Source organism: Corythoichthys intestinalis, chromosome 2 (genome assembly GCF_030265065.1).
Source record: "Corythoichthys intestinalis isolate RoL2023-P3 chromosome 2, ASM3026506v1, whole genome shotgun sequence".
Lineage (NCBI taxonomy): Eukaryota > Metazoa > Chordata > Actinopteri > Syngnathiformes > Syngnathidae > Corythoichthys > Corythoichthys intestinalis.
The window spans coordinates 26,286,009-26,307,004 of NC_080396.1; the positions used below are offsets into that span (position 1 = coordinate 26,286,009).

A 20,996-nucleotide genomic window follows, 5' to 3' on the forward strand; every position below is an offset into this window, starting at 1 on the left:
GGCATTAGCAACATGTATAAAGAACTAGATGCGTTAGTAAACAGCCGCCATCTTAAAGCAGTAGACTTCTCAGGAAGGCTGTGTTGTAGAGAGCCTTCCTAGCGAGCCTAAGTAGCTTTTTATCTGAAATGCTCCTAAATCGGCAAAATCTTGAATTAAATCTATCTTTAAATGATGAAACAGTTTTAAAACTCACACATGTCGAAAGTAGACAGAAGGGAACTAATGCAATAACGGAAGGTAATATAATAATACAATAACGGTTGATTCACAACATTAAATGACTTCCACACATAGCAAAGGTTACTATCTAGTTATCGCAATAGCCGCAATACCCCTGTGTCTAGTTAAGTTTAGGGTAAAGAATTGGGGTAGGGACAGTTGTCCCAAAAACCCTTTAAACTTCACATTGTGTGACCTGTTTTTTTTTTTTTTTTTTTTTTTTTTTTTGAGAAAAAGAAAACAAACATGAAAATTATCACCAGTTACTTTGCCAAGTAACTTATTACTCTTACATTCAGGCAACTGAGTTACTAACACAATTACTTTTTGGGAGAAGTAATTTGTAACTGTAATTAATTACTTTTTTAAAGTAAGATTAACGACACTGACAAGAGGCAGTATGCATGGAAGATGAAGAACACAGCATTCCAAGACAAACACTACAAAAAGTAAAATTTGGTGGTGGTTCCATACTGTGAGGTGATGTGGCCAGTGCAGGTGGTAGCAATCTTGTTAAAGTTGGAAGTCGTAAGTTTTGTTTTATCGAGAAATAACTGTTATTGTATCATTTACTGAGAACAGAAACCAGAATGAAACATTATGGTGACGTTTACTGAAAACAGAAACCTTACTCTTTTCATTGTGTAAGCACTAAAGCACAAGTGAATAGACTGTTATATGAGAAAACATAATCATAACACCTAGTTTTAAACACACATAATTGCATTAATTATTGTAAATACTGTTAGTGTGCAAAAGCATTAAAGCACATCTTACAATACTTCAACAAGACAATGGCCTCAAACACTGCTCAAAATCTCCATAGACTTTCACAATGAGGAAACAGTACAACGATCTGGAATAGCTACTGTATTTTTCTGACTACAAGTCGCACCGGAGTATAAGTCGCATTTTAGGGGAAACTTACTTTACAATATCCAACACATAGAACAAATATGTCATCTTGAAAGGCAATTTAATATAAAAATACAATAGAGAACAACATGTTGAATAAATGTACAGTGTACAGAGCATGAATAACGAAATGCGAATATACTGTTCTCACCAGGACGCTTCGACTCGGTCCTGGCTATACAGCGAACTCCCAAATGATGATGCTGGGCGTCCGTATAATTTGCTGAATCAATTTGTTCCTCGATACTAAACAGGTTCGCATCAACGTAAATAAATGGTAATTAGGTTGTTTTACAGCAACAACATAAACGGTTAGCATGCGTTCGCTAGCATTAGCACATCATTCAAACACCCACACAACTGGCTCTAAGTGTCCGATCGCGGGTGGAAACACACAACAACAACGGAAAAGATGATACACACAGGCGTTGCCTCTGTAGAGACATTTTAAAAGCATAAACAATGAACGTAGGTTCGCAGCCGTGTTTCTCTCTCGAGCCGTGTTTCTCTCTCGCTAACTCACCTACTCACTCAGAGCTACGTAGCTTTCCGTCTTCTTCTGGCATGTGAGTGCTCTTCATGTAAACAAGCGCGAGTGAGCCCCCACGTGGGCGTGAAAGCGCCACAAACTAAAAGCATGCATTTCAATATAAAAAATAGTCAATAATACAATTAAACACACATTGCCAAAGGCAGAACGCGAATGTGGCTATAGCTGTTAAGAGTTATTCAGATAACTATAGCATAAAGAACATGCTAACAAGTTTACCAAACCATCAGTGTCCCTCCAAAACACCAAAATAACATGTGAAATGATATCATAATGTGTTAATAATTTAACACATAAGTCTCACCCCTAGCCAAAATATGAAAAAAAAAACGCGACTTATAGTCCGAAAAATATGGTATCTCAGTCCCCTGACCTGAATATTATTGAAAACCTGTGGTGTGATTCAAAACGGGCTGTCCGTGTTCAGAAACCATCAAACTTGACTGAACTGGAGATGAATGGTCCAAAATACCCAAATAAATGCACTTGACTTCTTTTGTATGAATAATTTTGCACTTTTTGTAACTCCTATAAACCTTTTTTTTACATTGCAAATGTTACTGGCTGCTGTACGATATATTTCAACTGAAATTGCTGATCCATACAATTAATGATTTATAGAGGAAAATCTTGAAAATGATCAGGAGTACCCAAACACTTTCATACCACTGTACCGTCCCCAAGACCAATGATGGCAGTTTGGTTCCCAGTCTGTCACTTGTTACGTCAGATGTGATTCGTTTATTTTAAGGAAATCGATACACACCGAAAGCTTTTAGTATATCTGTGAATAAAACCCATAACATGACACATTTTTCTCATTTCACCTCAGGACAAGTGCAGTGGCCATTTACTTTTTGTACTGTAGTCGATACCATTTTATCATGGAGGCTACAGCATTTTATGAGCAAGCAACAGCATGTTTGTAAATTCTGAATAACCCTTTTCTCTGTGTTGTTGCAGAGAAATGGCCATTCTACCCGGACATTTGGCAGATTTACGCATGGTGTGTTGTCTTTATGAACTTTGCACATTCTATACTTAAGCAAATTCAAGATTTGTCTACCAGCCTTGGAATCAATCAGCCTGTAATGACTCTTGCTGCTGGACAACGTTTGTGTCTGCCTTTAAGTGGCCATCAACCAGAGTGGATTTTATGAGTGTACATCCACCCTCACAAGCCAATACCATTGCAATTTAGCCTCTGAATATAATCCTCATGTGAACAATTGCTGCACCCTTTGGGATATTGTCTGCTGACTTTTATACAGTTTCTCTTGCTTCATTCCAAATCATTACATAATCTCACTGTCAAGTAAATTCAATGGTTATGACTTCCATACCAGGAATTCAAGCTCTTAAAACTAATTTGATGCAGCTGAGGGAAGCTACAAAAAAACTACAAGACAAAACGGACTGACGCAGTGATTAATGCTGATTGTGTTGTTGCAACGCCTTTTCAACCACTAGGCCGATGTGCTGGAATTGCCTAATCAGGATCTGGCTTGATGATGTGCAACACAATGTACTACAGATGTGCTCTGACCAGTAAATATATATGTTTAGCCAACCACTGATTTTAAACCTCGAATGGGTACGAAGAGGATTGGTCGTATTGGTGAGAGGGATGCTGGTTTCCATAGTAACGGTGCTCTCCCGTCTGTCCTATCTTGCTGCCACTACGGAAGCGAAGTTTTCCGCTCCTGCCGAAAGCAAAGCTACGGTAAACCTGCCCGTTTGATTCATCACCCGCCCATTTTTTGCTTTCTTCCTTCGTGGTACGGTATAATCTAATTGTTGTGGACTGGAGATAATATTTCACCCATAAGAGCCATTTCAGATGGCTGCCATATGTCTTTTGATGTTCTTTTTCATATGATTTGGCTGTGGTTTCTGTCACAAATCAATGTTTCTGCATCCCCACACCTCATGTGCTTCCCTGTTTCTTTGTTCGTCTGAAGGTGCTCAACTTCTAACGTGATGTTGATTTGTAAAATATGATACAAAAACATGCATGAATTGATACATTAAATATTTTCCAAGCAGCAGACTTGGCTTCTTGTCACACCCTGGCTTTAACATATAAAAACTCTCTTGAGTAGTTTTCCTCCTCCCCCTACCTCTGCCATGAATTATTTACTGTTCCTTTTTTTTCATTACAGACTCTGAGACCACAGAGGATGAGACCACCGAGCCACAGATGGAACCCAAAGGAGGGCCGGGGAGACACCAAGACAAGACCGCCCGGGGAGGACCCTTAGGTATATATGCTAGTTATTGGCTATGTTACAAATATATGTTAAAAGGAAAAAAAATCTTCATCATCTTCTTACCATTTTTCATCTACATATAAGGACAGCACATTTTTGGTTAAGTGTAGCCAAAATGACCTAAAATGTAAAGTCCACATATGTTGTTTTATTGTTTATCATTACAGTATTATTATTTATTTATTTTATGATTAAATAGCTATAAATTAATAACACTAACATTAAAGCAACACTAGGTAACGTTTTAACCTTAATAAAATATTTTCTCGGGCTGTCAAACGATTAAAATTTTTAATCGAGTTAATCACCGCTTAAAATTTAATTACCGTAATTTTCGGACTATAAGCCGCTACTTTTTCCCCTCATTTTGAATCCTGTGGCTTATAGTCCAGTGAGGCTTATTTGTTGATTTATTTGAGTTAATAGGTAGCACCTTATTTGACAGCGGCGTCATAAAAGTGTCATAAGACCGTGAGAATTATGACAATGACACTATCATGGGCATTACTGAATGCTTATGACAGATGTCATGAAGTTTCATCCGGCAAATTATGTCACTAATTCCATTTATGTCCAGCTTGGATCTTTTACATTCATTCAAAAGTGAGATAATTTAATCGGCATCCCGATCGATCCGGACATCTTTAATAATTGTGATTGTCTAATGACAGTCTAATGGTGCCACTGTCAAATAAGGTGTTACCAAATACCATAAATAGCAATTAATGAAACAACTGGAACAGTAACTGAAGAAATAATTAGCACAGAACATGAATTTTGATTAATTACATCTGTAGCGCTGCAATGCATGCTAGGTGGCATGTTGGACAACAACAGTGTTGACAGCAGGTGGCAGCAGAGGTTGATTGTCTCCCCCAAGGGAGCAGTGATGACCAAATGAAGCTTCTTGAAGCAATGAAGCATAGACATGGTGGTTCATTTGGCCTTATGACAGTCGTTGTTAAATATTTGCCACTGTCAGATAAAGTGTCACCGGTTAATATCTTTTGTGTAAACATCCCATAATACAGTGAGGACAGCTGTGGCTTATAGTCCAGTGCGGCTTATCTATGAACGTGCCATTTTTGTGCCAAATTTGGTGGGTGGCAGGTTACAGTCAGGTGCGCCTTATAGTGCGAAAATTAGGGTAATCGTAATTAATCGCAATTCAAACCATTTCTAAAATATGCCATATTTTTCTGTAAATTATTGTTGGAATGGAAAGATAAGACAGAAGACAGACATTCAACATTCAACATACTGTACATAAGTACTGTATTTGTTTATTATAACAATAAATCCACAAGATGGCATTAACATTAATAACATTCTTTCTGTTAAAGGGATCCACGGATAGAAAGACTTGTAGTTCTTAAAAGATAAATTTGAGTACAAGTTATAGTAAATTTATATTAAGAAAAAGAACGTCTCCTGCTCCGCCCAAATGCATGATGGGAAGTTGGGCAACCATGACTGTCAGTGGTGGCTGCAAATGGTATACAGTATGTTTTGCATTGTGTTCAATTAGGTGTGTTAAGAAAAAGAATGTCGCCTGCTCCGCCCAAATGTATGATGGGAAGTTGGGCAACCATGACTGTCAGTAGTGTCTGTAAATGATATACAATATATTCTGCGTTGTATTCAATTAAGCGCGTTAAGAAAAAGATCGTCTCTTGCTCCGCCCAAATGCATGATGGGAAGTTGGGCAACCGTGACTGTTTGTAGTGGCTATCAAAGATTAAGCTAATAAAAGGCGCGGTCCAACGAACGCCTGTGTCCAATGCCTATTCGCTCTCAATGTGCTAAAACGGCGTCATTGTAAACTCTTTGAGGCAACGCATGAACAGGTCATTCCGTGCATGCATTAATTGCGTCAAATATTTTAACGTGATTATTTTAAAAAATCAATTACCGCCTGTTAACGCGATAAAATTGACAGCCCTAATATTTTCAGAACATTTATGATGATATGTTGACTGACAACTAGTTGAATGACACCACTTTTATATCTTGAGCGGGTCAGTATCGCTTTCACCGGCACTAATTAATTTTGAGGAGGGTGGCAGGAACCCTTCCACACAAAAAACAAACTACAAATGTGCTGACTGTTTTACGGCATACGTAACTTCCCCCTTTCCCCATTCATTATAAAGACAGAAGTCGATGTGTACGCTTTTGCGGCAATTCTGCAAAGATGGTAGAGCAACAAAAGAGACAAAACGTTTGGTCTGAGGATGGAAAAAAAGAGAGGCTACCAGCAGTGTTGTCACAGATTACATGTAAAAGTAATTACTGATTACGCCTCAAAAAAGTAATCTAGTTACTTTACTGATTATGTCATTATCAAAGTAACTTAGTTACTTTAAAAGTAATTTATCAGCTACTTTTCGCCATTTTTTCTCTTTGCCGCCTCAACATAAGAATGACAACAGAAAAATGTCATTTCATGCAATTGACTCACCGATAATTGAATTTAGGGGAAGATCACAATTTTTCACATTTAGGCTTAATCTTCGAGTTAGCGGAGTTTTAATTAATCGATGGAGTTGATTTCAACCACCGTTGGCTCGCGGTAAGTTAGCCACTCCGGAGCCCTGAAACCAACAAATAACTGACAAACTGCTTGGAATTAGTTGAAATCAACTCCACCGACTAATTAAATCCCGCTAACTCGGAGATTAAGGCTAATGTAAAAAATTCTGAATTTCGGTTAGCATTAACAGCAAATCAGCGCCAATGTAAAACAATGCAAATTGACGGCAAAATAATCAACAACACACAAATGAATTGCACAGTGCAATAAACACAAAGGTGGGAGCGGGCACGGACACACGTGCGGTCAATTTGTCCACAAAGCATGGCGGCAACTAAGCACTTTACACTCAATCGGACTTACAACACATCCCAAAGATGCTAAACCAGACATGTCCAAAGTCCGGCCCGGGGGCCAAATGCGGCCCGTGGTCAAATTTCATCCGGCCCCCAGCCTCTGTCATAAAATCAATAACATCTGGCCCGCACACAGACTTAATAAATTGGTCAGCTGTACTGCCACCAGCATATGAAGTAGCTTACACACTAAATGCTGCTCCTCATTTAAACACTAAAAGGCAGCAGCACTCTAAGCAACATAACCCCGTGTGACCCTTTACTCCCAATTTTCTAAAATGGCGACAATCAACAAAAAAAAGTTGACTGCGAAAGGCCGACGCTTCAAGGATAGGTGGAAATTGGACTATTTCTTCACTAGAATATTCAACAACTGTGTCTGCCTCATTTGCAAAGAGACAGTCGCTGTTTTTAAAGAGTTCAGTGTGAGGCGATATTACCAAGCAAGACACGCTGATATGTACGACAAGATTACAGGGAAGATATGCAGCGAGAAATTTAAGCAACTTGAAGATAGTTTAAGTTCACAGCAGCAGTATTTCGCAAGAGCCCGAGAGTCGAAAGAGAACGCCACAAGGCGAGATTGTTGAAATTTTTAATTTAAAAAAATAATGAAGCAAATATGACACACAGAATGGCTTGCTAAAATTTGCTTGAATATATTATTCTACATAAAGGTAGTCAGCCAAGGTCGGCCCCCCACATTTTTAACAAACCAAATCTGGCCCCCTTTGCAAAACGTTTGGACACCCCTGTGCTAAACAAACACGTCACCTCACGGCATAAATGTGCAACACAGATATGATGTAAACAATGCTAGCCAACTTGGAGCGATGACTGGTCATCCTTGCAACGAAAGCTACAAAACGGCCGCGCATGTAGGGCGTCCAAACTATCGCTGATACTCTCCAGAATAAAAGAAAAATACTCACGTGCACTCATGGATGTACACAGATCAACATTACCTCGCACATCTCAACACTCGGCTCGAATGTACGAATGTGCACCCGCCCTGGCAGCCTGGCCCACGCTTTTCTCAGTCTCCTAACACTTAGCGCGTGTGACTCAAGACCAAAACAGGAAGTAGCTGTGAGCGGTGACCATGGAAACACGTACCGGGAATCTTTTTCTAGCATTATCTATTCAAAATGCTCTTCACACATGACGACAATATTCTTCATTCTGCATAAATTATGAGGCAATAACAAAATGGTAACGCACAAACACTAAGGAAACCGCTTTAATCAGATTACTGGTTGATGAACGCGTTAGATTACTCGTTACTGAAAGAAAGTAATCAGATTACAGTAACGTGTTACTTAGTAACGCATTGCTGGAAACACTGGCTACCAGGATATACAGAATAAACAATGGCGCGGCTTTTCCACATTAAAGCAGTAATGTGAAGTAATTTCATAACATGCCAAATAGGGTCACAATTAAAGTAATTAAACATTGTCCAACAAATAAAGCATGAAAAAATCATTTATATGTTGTATATTTGACAAAATAACTGCGTTTCCGAAGTTCGAGCCTGAAAGGGGACGAACCCGGAAGTGATATGTCACACCGGGAACAGCGATGGCAGCTCCATACATACGGCCGCCATACAAAGCCCTTCAAACAATGATTCAAACAGCGATATAAGCGATAGATTGAGCGCAAGGGAGGAGATCCAAGTTTTTGAAGAGTTGGAGGAAGAAGAGGAGGTTGGAATTTTATGTTAGACCTAACATATATTAGCCAGACGCTAATCAGGATGCAAACAATGTGCCTAGACTACCTGACATGGAATGGATACAAGACCCATCGAGATTACAAGATTGGTAAGATATAGGCTGTTATTATTTTCATGATTTGAAGATGCAGGCATTTGCACATAATTTTATGTTTTTGTCTATCTGATGACATTGTTAAAAAAAAATAATAGTCAGACTTCATGTTCATTTTGGCAGATCCGGCAGCTCTCGTGCATATAAAATAATAATATAAAAACGTTGGGGGGAAAGAAGCAGATGTGTCGTTGATGGCTTTCTCCACTTCATTGTGGCAACAATAAGAAAACAAAATAATAGCGGACTGCCGCCACATTCGACCGCTAAGTTTTGCTTCTCGGTGATCTCCTGCTCGCCTCCTGCTACTCCAGCATCTCTTAAACGGATTGTGCATAGTGTCTTGTTATGAGCTTTTTGTTTACAAATGTATCGAACACACGACGTGCCGTATACATACATATAACATATAAAAAAGAAAAATTCTTCCATTTCAGAATATAAGCGTACAGGCAGGAGCTTTGACATAATGTTCTCAATATATTGCCTGAATCCTAGTGTTTTGTCCTGTTAAAATCTTTTATTTTCCAAGCCTTGTCGGGACAGCAAGTACGATTTAGCCATTTTAATCTCTGAAGCAGACATTTTCCCAAAATTTTGTAGACAACGGTAATGAATCTAAATAACTAAATATAAGACTAAACTGAATAGAATAGAATAGAATAGAATAGAATAGAATAGAATAGAATAGAATAGAATAGGTCTTTATTGTAATTGTCAACAACAACATTGTGAACAACGAAACTGGACGTGTCACTCCAGTATAAACATATGTAAACTGCCTGCCCTCACATTCCTCCAAACCCGGCAACAGCATGTCTGAATTTAGATCCCGAATATCAACGCCTTCTCTTCCTCCACTGCAAGGACACTTCCCTCTTTGCACTCTGTGTTGGTGCTTTCTGAGTTTCTGTGTTGGCGTATCTACACCCCACACGTCCCCAAGAGATACTGAATTGGAAGAATGGAAGGGAGAATATGCAATAACGGTGGGAGGAGGTGATCCATCATTTGTCCTCCTCATGGAGTACCTTGTAGTTGCCTCCACTGCATATGAAAGCAAGAAGTCTTGTTTGAACATAAAGTAAGCTCTTCCACCTCAATTTACTATTCAAGTACAGTTCAGAGTGCACCCTGCCTCCTGCCCATAGTTAGCTGGGAGGGCTCCAACACCCCCATGACCCTCAAGAGGGTAAGCAGCAAAGGATAGTCCAATAATTCCGCGCAACCATCATTCTTCACTGGTATTTCCAGAAGTCAGTGCATAACTTAACTTTGCGTGACAAAATTTTGAAATTGACTGTAAATCAAAAGCTCAATGTCGAAATGTGCCTTCAAACAAACTTGGTTCACACAGCATAAGGAATAACAGTCAGCATGTGAAAAGGATTTTCATTGTTTATTGAATCTATATCCAACATTCGGGTAATAACAGTTTATTGAATCTACATCCAACATTCGGGTAATAACCAAGTCCTTTTTTGGCCCACTTAGGTGAAAGGGATCGGACAATGGACAATAACCCTGATGCTTCTGATCACCGAGCTCCCCTTCCAGGCTCCTATGATCCCATTGTGGAACGTGAGCTCCGGGCATTGGGATCCCGACCACCCGGGCCCAACGTAGATCCCACAAACCCATCAAGGCAAGCTTTTGGCAGTGGTCCCATGGAGGGCTCCCTGCCTGTCCGTCATCTGGGTGTGGAGCCGTTGATCCGAGCATCTCACGCTAACCTGACACGGCCCGTTCAGGGGTCAGAGGAAAGTGTTTCTGTCGGCAGTGACTACTACGGCAGCATGTTCAGCCTCTATCGGGGGAGAACATTCTCCATGCCCTTATAGAAGAGACCAAACTACTATCTTCAACCCAAATTTAAAAAGAGACTCAAACCAAGAGGTCATAAATAAACCTCCACCTTAGCACTGACTGGATTATTTTCTTTGATAGACTTCATTTTCGTGCCACACTTTCCTTTGACTTGATGTTGCTGTGGTTCCGTCTAACTCTTAGATGTTACAAAAGCACTTACATATTTTATTGCACATTGAGAATACCTGCTGCACGTTATATCTCACCTTTGGATGAACACTTTTAACGCTCGCATTAGCATGCGTGGGATGCTGGCCTTGATCCAAATTAATATTAGCATGAACACAAACTCCTAAGACTAATTCATAGGTCACCCTTCTCGGCATGATATATATATATTTTTTAATTCAGCGTTGTTACAAGTTGTAGCAACATTTTTCTTTATTTCACTACACTCAAATTGTTCTTGACAAACCCATACAAAGTGGCTTTCTTATACTTTTTTATTATGTCACCTGCACCTTGTTTTGAAGTTAAAAAATTGCATAATTTTAGGAGAAAATGACAAACAGATTTTCCTACCAAAGCTTCTGGAAAATCAACAGGAACTCAAATGTCACACCTCATTTCCTTCAACCCTCACCCCTCCAGGATTCCCGCTGATGAACAATCACGTGGGGGTCTTCCATCTGCACCCTTAGACTCTTCTCAGCCACCTCCCATCTCGTACACAAACCACCACAGAGCCCCAATTCAAGACCAGAATAAACACAGACCTCCAGATCAGCTTTCTCAGCCTGAGACAGAGCAGGGATCCAGCGTTAATAGCACAGCGAGGACCAAACTGGCTTGTGATGGGCCCAAGTGCTCTGAGACGGTCAAAGCCTTTGAGGCAAGAAGGGCGAGTGTGGATCTGCCAACAGTTGGAACCACTTCAGAGTTGAATTATCACGGAAAAAGCAAGGACGCCACACAAAAGAGATCAGCCTTCAAGCAACGAGCCTCCTCTTGGGAAGACAAGATAAGCCACTCCCAGCGGGTTCGGAGCTACCAGAACAAATTCAGCGAAGAACTGGAAAGGATCAAAAAGCTTGTGGGGAAAGCAAGTATTAGAAAGGCGTATTCAACTGATCAGGTGCTAACAGGCAAGCCAGAGCCCAGTGCCCCGCAAGTGATGAAAACTCTTGAGGAGCCAACAATAAATGCAGGACCGATTTGTGAGACCGACAGACCACAAATGTTAAGTAAAGTTCCTGAAAAGACTAAGCCAAGCACAAAGATAAACCCAGAGTCTTACTCAACTCAAGGAAGAACGGGGAATATTAGGGTTTCCATGGAGACAGCACTAGTACACCAGTTGCCAGGGCAACCATTGCCAACAGCCATAAAGAGCAGACTCACCAGGTTTGGAGGGTATAATCTCTACTGATGAATGTGTTCAGGGAAGGCTTAAACTTAAAGAATGATTACATTATTTCTTGTGTTTGAATGCAGGAAATTCATACAGAACTCTCCAAACACTCTGGTTATCACCTCACCAAAGCAACAGTCTCATTCAGGCAAAGAAAAGGACAGATCTCCCAGTCCAAAGGGGATAAGTGCGTCTCCACTCACATGCAGGGAATCCGGGTCACAGTATCCAACCAAGCCTCCTAGGCTTACACCGTCGCCCACATCTCAGGTCAGCCCTCTTCTAAAGAAGAGAAAGGAAGAGAAACTGGCCATTCCCGCCATCCTGGTGGAAGACAAAACCATAAAGACTGAATGCGATGCAAGCCAAATGAGGATTAATAAAGAGAAAAGTGGTTTTGGAGAAGGTAAATGTCTCCTTTGTATGACTGCAAGTGAAGATTTAAATCATTGCAGTTTTTATGTGGACAGATAACTATAACAATAACAAGTAATTGAAAGAACAACAGAAAAATACATAACTCACTTACTGTGCATAACTTTTTGTCACAGGTTATTCATCAGATGATGAGAACGGAAGGAAGGGCCCAACATTTAGGATACCTCTTAAGGACACAATCGCACCTTGTGGCTCACAGGTCACTCTGGCATGCACCATTGACAGTCACCCTCCCCCAAAAGGTAATAATAATAATAATGCATTTTATTTATACCGCACTTTACATTTGACAAACAAATCTCAAAGTGCACATTGCCAAAAAAAGAAAAATAATAATAAATAAAATGAAAAAGACTAAGAATAAAAGAGTAAAAGCAAAACAGACACAAGCACAGATAAAATCAGATACCAATCAGATAAAAGTAAGACAGTCAAATAAAATTAGCTAGAATAAGCTTTTTTAAAAAGGTGAGTTTTTAGTCCTTTTTTAAATGCATCCACCGTCTGCGGGGCTCTGAGGTGGTCTGGGAGGGCGTTCCACAGACGGGGAGCAGCAGCTTTAAAGGCCCTGTCGCCCATAGTCTTGAGCCGAGTCCTGGGCGGGAGTAGACGGTGCTGTTGGCCTGACTGGGTTCTGGCTGAAGTATGTGATGTGAGGAGTTCGGTGAGGTAGGTGGGGGCTACACCGTGTAGACAGTGATGGGTGTGAAGGAGGATTTTGAATTCAATACGGAGGTGAACAGGGAGCCAGTGTAGGGTGCGGAGGATGGGGGTGATGTGCTCATGTTTACGCACCCTCATCAGGACCCTGGCAGCGCTGTTTTGGACATACTGAAACCTTTGTAGGCTCTTGCCAGGGATCTCGATGAGGAGTGTGTTGCAATAGTCCAACCTGGAGGAGATAAAGGCATGGACGAGTCTTTCTGCAGCAGGACGGGAGAGAGATGGCCGGAGTTTGGCATTATTGCGGAGGTGAAAGAAGGAGGTTTTGCAAATGTAATTGATGTGATTGTTAAAGCTAAGATGGGGGTCAAACTTGACTCCCAAATTAGTCACAGAAGGGGAGAGGGAAAATTTGTGGCCGAAAAAGGAGACTGAGGAAATGGGGGTGGAACGGAGCTGGTGAGGGGTACCAATATGAATAGCTTCAGTTTTGGAGCTGTTCAGCTGCAGGAAGTTTTCACTCATCCAATCCTTTATCTCCTCCAGGCAGGAGTCAAGTTGAGAAACAGAGGAGGAGGGGGTAGAGGACGGAGTGACCTTGAAATAGTTGTGTGTCGTCAGCATAGCAATGGAATTGTATTCCATGCCTGCTGACGACACGAACGAGGTGTAGTATGTAAATGGTGAAGAGGGTTGGACCGAGCACAGAGCCCTGGGGGACTCCGCAGACGACAGTGTTAGGGCGGGATTTAGCATCCCCCAGGGCTACAAACTCGGTCCTTCCCGTGAGGTATGAGTTAAACCACTGTAGGGCAGTGCCAGAGATACCTATATCGTGTTGGAGGCGGTGAAGCCGGATGTGATGATCAACAGTATCAAATGTAGCAGAGAGTTTAAAAGGTATAGCCAAGAACTACGGGTAGAGCAGCATGAATGGAGAAATCTTTGCAGGATTTTGAATTTTACTTGCCCTCTCCACCTTAGTGACATGGACGAAGAACGGTGAGGAGATACAAAACTGCTTCCCCAGTCAGAGGGAAGCAAGCACAGCTTGCTGATAAAATGTACTAGGCAAAGTGATGCCGGATTGTACTGTGTTTTGGCTGTCAATGTGGCAGGCAGAGCATCCTGCAGCGCCATGCTACATATACAGTCAGGTAAGGGAATAAGTCACATAATATGAGGAGATTGACATACTGTACAGTATATGAGTGCTCCAGACTTCCATTGTCTGACTTGAGTGGCAGGCGTGCTGGTGGCTCTCGTTGCAGTGGCGGTTACCATGGCAACCAATTCAATGTTTATAAGCTGTGGCCGAACAATAGGCCGGGTGAAGTGATAAATATTTAATGGAGAGAAAACTGTTAACTGAATTTCATGTCAATACCGTGAATTCTCTTGATGCAGTTTTGATCACAACTGCAAACGGTGTCACCAGAATGCTTTGGTCTGTGTTACCTTATTAGGCCAGTCAGTCCACCTTGCTGGGGTATTTTTAGCCACCCTCTTGGTCTTCAAAGTAAATGCACTCTGCCTTGTGTCCCCGTTTGAGCATTTTATCTGGCTTGATGTTCTCCAGGCAGTGTGAGCTCAAATGATTTGCGGAAAGCAAAATGACTCAACAGCTTGTTTTCGTAGCTCCTGCACTCAGCATGGCACTGATTCAAAACTGAGATTCTTCTTTTCCTCCATTTGGCGATCACTATCAATATAATTTGTTTGAGGATCACGGTAAATGTCAGTGTTTCGGGAATGTCAGAATTTTATACATTGGTTGTCAGCTCAGAGGTGTGTGTGCAGCGGGTTTGCGTGACTTGGGAGTTTTATGTAAAGACTCCAATAGCGATTAATCCTTGATAAATGTGACCTGGAAGATTGACCTTTTCTAGGGTGTTTCAGTGTTCCTCCTATAAGTCATCATGAACAACAACATTTTTAAAGTGGACTACTTTATTCATTTATTCACTTTGTATTATATATATATATATATATATATATATATATATATATATATATATATATATATATATATATATATATATATATATATATATATATATTAGGGCTGTCAAAATTATCGCGTTAACGCGCGGTAATTAATGTTTTTAATTAATCACGTTAAAATATTTGACGCAATTAACGCACATGTCCCGCTCAGACAGTATTCTGCCTTTTGGTAAGTTTTACAGCAAGGTTTTTAATGCTGTCTAACAGCGAACTCTTGTGGTCGCTTTGCGACATGGCTGACGCCTCCATTGTAATGTTGTGCTTATATGATCCTTGGACAAGATTTGTCAGTAAGTATGGTTGTTGTAAAGAATGTACATATTATGTTAGTAAGCGAAATGTTATATTTTTTGTATGAGACGCTTTTTGTTTATGTTTAGTGAACCTGTATAGCGTGCTAAGCTAACGTTGTTGCTAATGCAATGCTTGTGTACTTTTTTTTGTAGTTTCACTACGGTCTAAAGAGGACAGTGGTTTGAGGCCATTTTATTAATAAATCAGATGAAAAAGGAAGAAGTCTGATTATTAAGGCGTCACTCACTAGCTGTCTAGCTTTGGAAAAAGTAGACGCTTCGGAGTGAGGACAGCATAGACAGATTTAAATGACAGTAGAGTGAAATGCCCACTACAGTCCTTATGTACCGTATGTTGAATGTATATATCCATCTTGTGTCTTATCTTTCCATTCCAACAAATTATTTTACAGAATATATATATAATTTACAGAAAAATATGGCATATTTTATAGATGGTTTGAATTGCGATTAATTGCGATTAATTATGATTAATTAATTTTTGAGTTGTAATTAACTCGATAAAAAATTTTAATCGTTTGACACCCCTAATATATATATATATATATATATATATATATATATATATATATATTTTTTTTTTTTTATCGAGTTAATTACAACTCAAAAATTAATTAATCGTAATTAATCGCAATTAATCGCAATTCAAACCATCTATAAAATATGCCATATTTTTCTGTAAATTATTGTTGGAATGGAAAGATAAGACCGAGATGGATATATACATTCAACATACGGTACATAAGTACTGTATTTCTTTATTATAACAATAAATCAACAAGATGGCATTACCATTATTGACATTCTGTTAAAGTGATCCATGGATAGAAAGACTTCTTAAAATATAAATAAAAATAATAATTAAAATATATAAATATATAAATAAATAAAACATATAAATATTTATAAAAATTTATAGAAAATAAATAAAAGATAATAACTAGTACAAGTTATAGAAATTTTATATTAAAACCCCTCTTCATGTTTTTGTTTTAATAAAATTTGTAAAATTTTCAATCAAAAAAATAAACTAGTAGCCCGCCATTGTTGATGTCAATAATTACTTACACAATGCTCATGGGTGCTGAAGTCTATAAAATCAGTCGCACCCAAGCGCCAGCAGAGGGCGGCAAAACTCCGAAAAACACAACAAGAACACCTTCCACTTTGCTGTCCTTTTAATTCTTTTTGAGCGGGGCATTTGTGCGTTAATTGCGTCAAATATTTTAACGGGATTAATTTTAAAAATTAATTACCTATAATTATCTATTGCCTATAATTATCTATTGTCTATAATTAATTTATTAATTAATTTAATTATTAATATATATATATATATATATATATATATATATATATATATATATATATATATATATATATATATATATATATATATATATATATATTAGCTATTATGTAAACATTTTTATTGAAAGGAACAAACTGGCCTGCAGAGGTAGGTAGTAACGCGTTACATGTACTTCGTTACATTTACTTGAGTAACTTTTTGAGAAAAGTGTACTTCTAAGAGTAGTTTTACCAAGCTATACTTTTTACTTGAGTAGATTTGTGAAGAAAAAAACACTACTCTTACTCCACTACTTTGGGGTACACAACAGTTGTTACATTTTTCCTCTTTATTTTACATTTTAGACTTAATTTTTTGCCAGCGATGCCACCAATGAGCCATCGCAACAATAAGCACATGACTCCATTATACCAATCAGACGCAATCTTGCCATTCTATGATCACGCCAGCCTGTTCAATCACGCGGCAAGTATTTGATATAGAGCGCTGCCCTCAACATGACTCGAAAACGCTGATTTAAACCTCCATGGATTTTATTTAGCGCTGATTGACCACGGAAAACTGGAGATATGATCCTTTTAATTTCATAATACCGTATTGGCCCGAATATAAGACGGCCCTGATTATAAGACGACCCCCTCTTTTTCAAGACTCAAGTTTGAAAAAAAGACTTTTTGAACACCTAATTGATTTTTATGCAGAAAATAATTACAGTACATCCGAAACAAATGATTATAACAATATATTTGAGAGAAAAAGCATGTTATTTTGCCTCATTCAAATGTTAATATCTGAACATTTAAATATGTAAACTAAAGTGCAATCACATTCGTAAATGAATGGCTTCTGGTTTTTGAAATGTAAATAAACCAATCTATTGTGATAACACAACAAAATTGCAATAACTGCATTAACCATCAAAGTGAAGTCTAACTGTAACTGTAGTCTTGAAAAAAATCTGAATAAGGAAAAACATTGCAATAAAATAATGCAAACTGGTTAAACTTGAGAGTAGCTGAGGTCTGTCATGACAGAACATCGCTTCAATGATATCTGGCGCCATCTAGCGTCGTGAATGGGGAGAGTAGCTGAGATCTGTCATGACAGAACATCACTTCAATGATATCTGGCGCCATCTAGCGTCGTGAATGGGTATAATGTCTAGACTGAGAATATAAGACAACCCTCTCTTTTTCATTCTTATTTCAATGCAAGAAACACCGTCTTATATTCAGGCCAATACGGTAGTTACTATGAAGGAACTATTCACTATTCAAACTAGGAACTTTCTCCACTAGAGGGCACCCATGCTCTTTGGACGAATAATTCTTCATCTCTCTCATTTAGATATATCTTTTTGTATTTCTTTGGCTATATGTGGTTATGTAATGGGTTATTGCACTGAATCATTATAACGGTTCATTTAGATAAGTTTGTGCTGAGAGGGAAAAAAAAATCTTTTCACTGGATAACTTTTTTACTTGTACTTGCTGTTGTTCTATGACTTCACAGAGCAAATACACAGAGAATATTGCGCTACTCCTTCATTGTGAGCCATATAATGACGTATTTGAATGGACACACATACCTAAACAATGCACCTGCAGTAAATAAAGTACTGAAGCAACTGCTTGGGGCCATCACTCTGGGGCCACACACCCGATTTTTACACTGCTTATCCTACTCGGGGTCACAGATAATATGAATCCTATCCCAGAACTCTTCAGGCAAAAGGCCGACTAGACTTTAAACTTGTTGGAGAAGGGTGAATACTGTGCAGCCAAACAATAATTCACAATCACTTTCAGTTTCTTAGTGAGAACCAAACCCATATCAGTGAAATAAATACAATATGTTCATTATGATGGATATTTGTAGACTTTATGTGTGGTCGTCTCAGAGTTTTGTCAATTTTGCCATAGTGTATGCGTTTACTTAGGTTGTAATATTAGTTGTTTCTTGTGTACATGGAAAAAGATATGATAAGGTCCAATCTAAAGCAGATTAAAATACTTTTTGTTTTTTGTTTTTTTTTTTTAATCTGATTGTCGTTAATTCAGTACATTCTGTGAAAAAGCAAGCCATTTGAAGCCCAACCGTTTTGGTCCAAATTATCTTTAGTAGAGTATAGGAAATTAAGTGAGAGTTGCTCAAGCCAATGAATCCTGATGTCAAGGTCCAGACAGAGTGTCTGCTCTGGAGCACAGTGGGTATAAGCGACTTAATGAGTCAGGCATTAAGGGATTCATTCATTATCTGCTGTGTGCACATTACTGTGCTGCCTCTGCCTATTGTGAGAAGAACTTACTTTGGTTGACGAAAAGTAGATTGTTCCAATCAGGGGTCGCGTTAACCGGATATTTTCGTCGTTGACCGTTTTTTTAAAACGGTGACGGAAAAAACTGAAGTCCGTCCGTCATTTTGACAGGTTGCAATTCACACCCCAGACCACAAAGTGGCGAGTTAGCATATTAATTAGCTATTGTCTCTCTTAATGCATGACGTCGTTGGCTCTTCTGTCAGAATATTGTAGCGTCACCGGGGTTTGGCGGCGGCACCGTGATTGACACATCAACGCGAGGTTCTTATTGGTGCACCCGGTGTGCCAGCGTCACATGACGTCACAACTCCGCCCCCCTGACTGGAGCCGCCATATTGTGTGTCAGCTCGTCATGTTTACACATTACCGCTACGTACATGCCTCCTATTACGGCGTGTTTTTCTCGTTAATATTAATAATCAAAATGGTGAAGGCGTGTGTGGCGGTTGGTTGCTGTAACAGAGAAGATAGACGGAGAGACTTGAAGTTCTACCGTATTCTGAGAGACCCGAAGATGAGAGCGAGATGGACTGCTGTAATTCGACAAGAAATCTGGGCACCAAACGATCACCACAGACTATGTAGTAGTCATTTTATATCTGGTAAGATGCATTTAATATATATTTAGAAGATTTTGGGCTGACAACCACAATTAAGATCATTGTGTGACGTTGGTGATTGGGGTCTATATCGTTGCCTCTTTTTCTTTGGGGGCGGAGTTGTTGGCGGTAAGCAGAGTAAAAAGGGAGAAAAATACCACGACTTCCGTGTCTAATTTTTCGCCGCCAAGCAAGCGTTTGAAGCGGTATGCTTTGCTAAGAGTCTTTATTGCTCGAATTGCTGCTCTCCGTTAACTCTCTGTGAACTCTCATGCACTCTCTCTCCCTAATGAGCCGGAACGCGCGCGGCTCTTTATAAGGTCTGTCACGTGACTGACGCAGCCGGTAACGCGCTCGGCCAATCAGACACACAATTACGGTGGGTGAATTATGTCCAACAAAGAGTCACCACACGTTACAATATTAATTAAAAATGAATGAAAACTAAATACTATTGAATATGTCATCATTATCATTTTAAAAATTTAAGTGACGGGGTAAAAATAGACTGTGACCGGATTTTTATGACCCTGTCAGTCAAAATGACAGACAACGAAAATGTCTAGCGCAACCTCTGGTTCCAATATAGTGGTTTGCCAGGACCTACTTGCGCTGCCATTTTCCCTAACTGAATAGCATATGATTACTCATCGGAACTACCGTGTTTTACGCAGTATAAGGCGGGGCATCGGTGTATAAGGTGCATCTTCAATGAATGGCCCATTTTATAACTGTTTTCATATACGTATATGGCACATCGGATTATGAAGTGCGCTGTCTGTTTTTGAGAAAATTAAAGGCTTTTAGCCTTAAAATGCAGAAAATACAGTACATAATCTTTTGCTTCCAGACCAAGGCGAAAGACTCGTCAGGGCTCCGGATGTCAGGACCTATGCCTGCTACACAGATGAGGGGAACTTGAGTACACAGGAGGGTGTAACAACACTCAATGGAGATGCTTCTTCTCGGACAAAAACTGTCCATTTCAAAGAGCCGCCTTCTTTCCAGGTAGGTGATTATGAAAGCAGCAGTAATCATCCAGCAAATCCTGAAAACACTAAACGATATATTTTAAAAAGGTGGGGCCATGTGACCAAGAAGTGATGGAGGGCCAGGATGTTGTCATCTCAGTAAAGGTCACTGGGCAGCCCAAGCCGATGGTTAACTGGTGATAAATTTTCAAAAAACAGTGGCCAGACGTTACTTCACGCTCAGTTTAATTACCCGCTACTGACCACGTCATCGTGTTTTTCTGACCCAGGCTAAAAGATAAGGTTGCAGTCAAGACAGCGGGACGGTTCTCCGTCAAGGAGGAGGGAGGGGCCAGTGAGATCAGAATCGTTTCAGCGCAGAGGTCGGATGCTGGGCTCTATTCTTGCCAGCTTGTCAGTGAATGTGGAACAAAACAGGAGGAGTGCAGGGTTGAGGTTAAAGGTGAGCATACC

The 20,996-nt window shown here is 39.6% G+C and overlaps 1 protein-coding gene across 7 annotated transcripts in view; it reads left to right on the top strand.

Annotated features, from left to right (window-relative positions):
- LOC130908789 (striated muscle preferentially expressed protein kinase-like) overlaps positions 1–20,996 on the top strand; it is a 77,593-nt gene that overhangs the window by 21,643 nt on the left and 34,954 nt on the right. For 2 of the 7 annotated variants that reach the window (XM_057824592.1, XM_057824607.1), the window contains 8 exons: positions 3,850–3,948; positions 10,173–10,323; positions 11,139–11,891; positions 11,982–12,304; positions 12,450–12,578; positions 20,402–20,559; positions 20,631–20,719; positions 20,813–20,985. In XM_057824592.1, the coding sequence (XP_057680575.1) occupies positions 3,850–3,948; positions 10,173–10,323; positions 11,139–11,891; positions 11,982–12,304; positions 12,450–12,578; positions 20,402–20,559; positions 20,631–20,719; positions 20,813–20,985 (1,875 nt within the window). Of the gene's footprint in view, positions 1–2,650; positions 2,694–3,375; positions 3,411–3,849; positions 3,949–10,172; positions 10,324–11,138; positions 11,892–11,981; positions 12,305–12,449; positions 12,579–19,162; positions 19,555–20,401; positions 20,560–20,630; positions 20,720–20,812; positions 20,986–20,996 lie in introns of those variants that run through there. The other 5 variants (XM_057824621.1, XM_057824598.1, XM_057824615.1 and 2 more) reach the window with 5 other exon arrangements.